This window comes from Plasmodium vivax, chromosome 14 (assembly GCF_000002415.2).
Source record: "Plasmodium vivax chromosome 14, whole genome shotgun sequence".
Classification (NCBI taxonomy): domain Eukaryota; phylum Apicomplexa; class Aconoidasida; order Haemosporida; family Plasmodiidae; genus Plasmodium; species Plasmodium vivax.
In genome coordinates this window covers 3,075,799-3,078,405 of record NC_009919.1, presented here as the reverse complement: position 1 = coordinate 3,078,405, position 2,607 = coordinate 3,075,799, and the positions used below count along the sequence as shown (strand labels likewise).

General features: G+C 22.7%; 1 protein-coding gene across 1 annotated transcript; it reads left to right on the top strand.

Moving 5' to 3' along the window:
- Nucleotides 1–1,329: 1,329 nt before the first annotated feature.
- On the top strand, nt 1,330–1,875 carry PVX_101595 (hypothetical protein; the record flags this gene model as incomplete). The annotated part of the gene is made up of 1 exon (XM_001614014.1): nt 1,330–1,875. The coding sequence occupies one exon, from the start codon at nt 1,330–1,332 to the stop codon at nt 1,873–1,875; it is 546 nt and encodes a 181-aa protein (XP_001614064.1).
- Between the last annotated feature and the right edge of the window lie 732 nt (nt 1,876–2,607).

The following is a 2,607-nucleotide window of genomic DNA, read 5'->3' as shown; positions in this document are numbered from 1 at the left end:
TTTAGCATTTTCGTGTAAACAACAACGGCTAATTCAATAATTATTCTGTATATCCGCATTTTAATTTATTATACTAGCCTAATATACATTTTATATTAATAATTGCGCTATACCAATATAACGTGTATTTAAATATATAAATTTATTGTTCTTAAGTATTTTTTAAATTCGCATGAGGTAACGTAATTATTATAAACATTAATAAAACATTCTTTGCATTTTTTTTTTTTTTTTGTTATCTAGGTAATATACGTAAATATATTTATAAAAACAGAAATTAACATGTACAATATGCACATTAATTTTCAAATTAATTCACCTTATTATCCATTTATGTTCAACTGTATAAAGCACTATAATACATACTATTAATTATTTTTATATATACATTTATTTATTTCGATGTTGTTTTATTCTCTATTTTTTTTTTTTTTTTTAAATTATTTTCCTTATTTCTAATATTACAAAAATTCTAACATAATTCTATGCTTTTAATATTTGTTAAATATTATTCCATAAAAAATTATCAAACAATTTTGAAAAATTATAATTAAATTTGACTATTTGAAGAATAAACAAACTTTCTTTTTTGTCCTTTTTTAACTTTTGTATATTAATAATATATTTTAAATTGTTTTTTGTTTGAGAACCAAATCAAAAAAATTTGTACATTAAAAAAAAAAAAAGAATAATAAAAACGAATAAAAAATAATTAAAATTAATTGTAACTGAATTTTACTCAATATTGTACAATACATATAATTACAATAACATATAAAAAGCAACATAAGTAAATTCATTTAAAAAAGAAAATATATATACATAATAGCCACAATGTTTCTCATTAAAAAAGCATTTACCTTAGCCCTTACAATTGGTACCTTTATAGGTTTGGATGAGGTAACATTGCAACTATAAAAAAAAAACAATTTTTGACATTCCTATTTCTTATATTTTTGCCTTGTAAACCCTGAACCTATGAACGTTTATGTAATTACCCTTTTAAAAATATTATATATTTACCTTACATTTTAGTCAAAGACCTTTATCAAATCACTCAACAAGGAAAGCACTTCAAATAATTCTTTAAATGGTAAATCAGGCAGAATATTACATGGAGGTGTATATCTAGGAAGACAACAGAAATATAGAGATTTGACAAAAAGAACAATAAGTAATATAGATGAAAATGACAGCATTTTTGGATACAGTTTGTATTCATTAGCAGATAGTGACTTTTCTCAAAAACGATTTAATAGTCTAAAGAAAGGTAAAAAATCTCCAAAACGTTCTCGTTTATACAGCATTATTTATGACTCTGAGGAAAATATGAACTCATCTAAATTTTCGAACAATTCTGATGAATTTTATGATGATATAGAAAGTAATTATGACAATAAAAGTGTATCAGATTATGAAGAAGAATATGACACTGATTTTGAAGAAAAGTCCGACAGAGTATCTGATAAAAAATATAAATCTTTGATTTCTGATTTTAAAGCCAAAAATAGAAGCAAATCAGGTTCACAAGGATTATTTAAAAAATTAGACTCGAAATTTGAATCAGAATTGATGCGTTTGCTATTGCTTAAAGAATATCATGACAAACGTTTACTTAACGATAAGGGTTTGTGGGCATACGTTAAATATTTTATCAGCAAACATAGAGTAATTTTACCTCTTGCTATAGCCATCAATTTATTCTTATATTCATCCTTGTATCTTTCATTTACCGGTGGTCTTATCTTACCATTTTGGACGAATACATTATTAGCCGTAGGAGTAATTCTTATAATTATGTCTTTTTACTACATTCATAAAACAAAAAGTGTAAAACGTTATATTAAAAAGCTCATGAACCACAAAAAATATTAAAAAATGATTTCGATAAAAAATTAATAACATATAATTTTGACAAAATAATTTGAGTTCGTTAAATTACATGTTTAACAGTAAAAACATAAATACTCCCAAAATCAATTTATTTGTGTTATTTTATCTCATGAATATAACATTAAAAAAATATGATCTAATTTTTTTTTTTTTTTTTAATGTAATTAAGAAATATGTATATCGTACCCTTTTTTAAATATTGTGTTTATAGAATTAGAGGAAAGCACAGCGTTTGTTAACATGTTTTTGCTTATTCACACTTGCGTGTAATATCTTAATACTTTTATGTTAAAAATAATTTGTTTAGATGATTCTGTGTGATTAATAAACCGTTGAGAAAGCATATGTTAGTTCATGGGTGAAATAAATTTATTATGAATAAAAAAGAACTTTTAAAAACTAAGTATAATTATTTCTTTGTTCAATAATTAATGATTATATTTTGTTGATGAATATTAAGAATTGACATATTGGTATTTCCATTACACCCCTTTTAATTTTTCTGTCTAATTTCTGTATATGAAACATGAATAGGTAATATCATATTATATATGGCGTTTCCCGATTTCTATTGTTTAATTGTGATTAAAATGTAATATATATTATTACTATTTTTTCTCTTTTATCAATGGTAAAAAAAAATTTATAATAACCTTTAGATGTACACACTTCATTTCTTATAATGTCTGCGCTAATGAATGCGTAATTAAATAT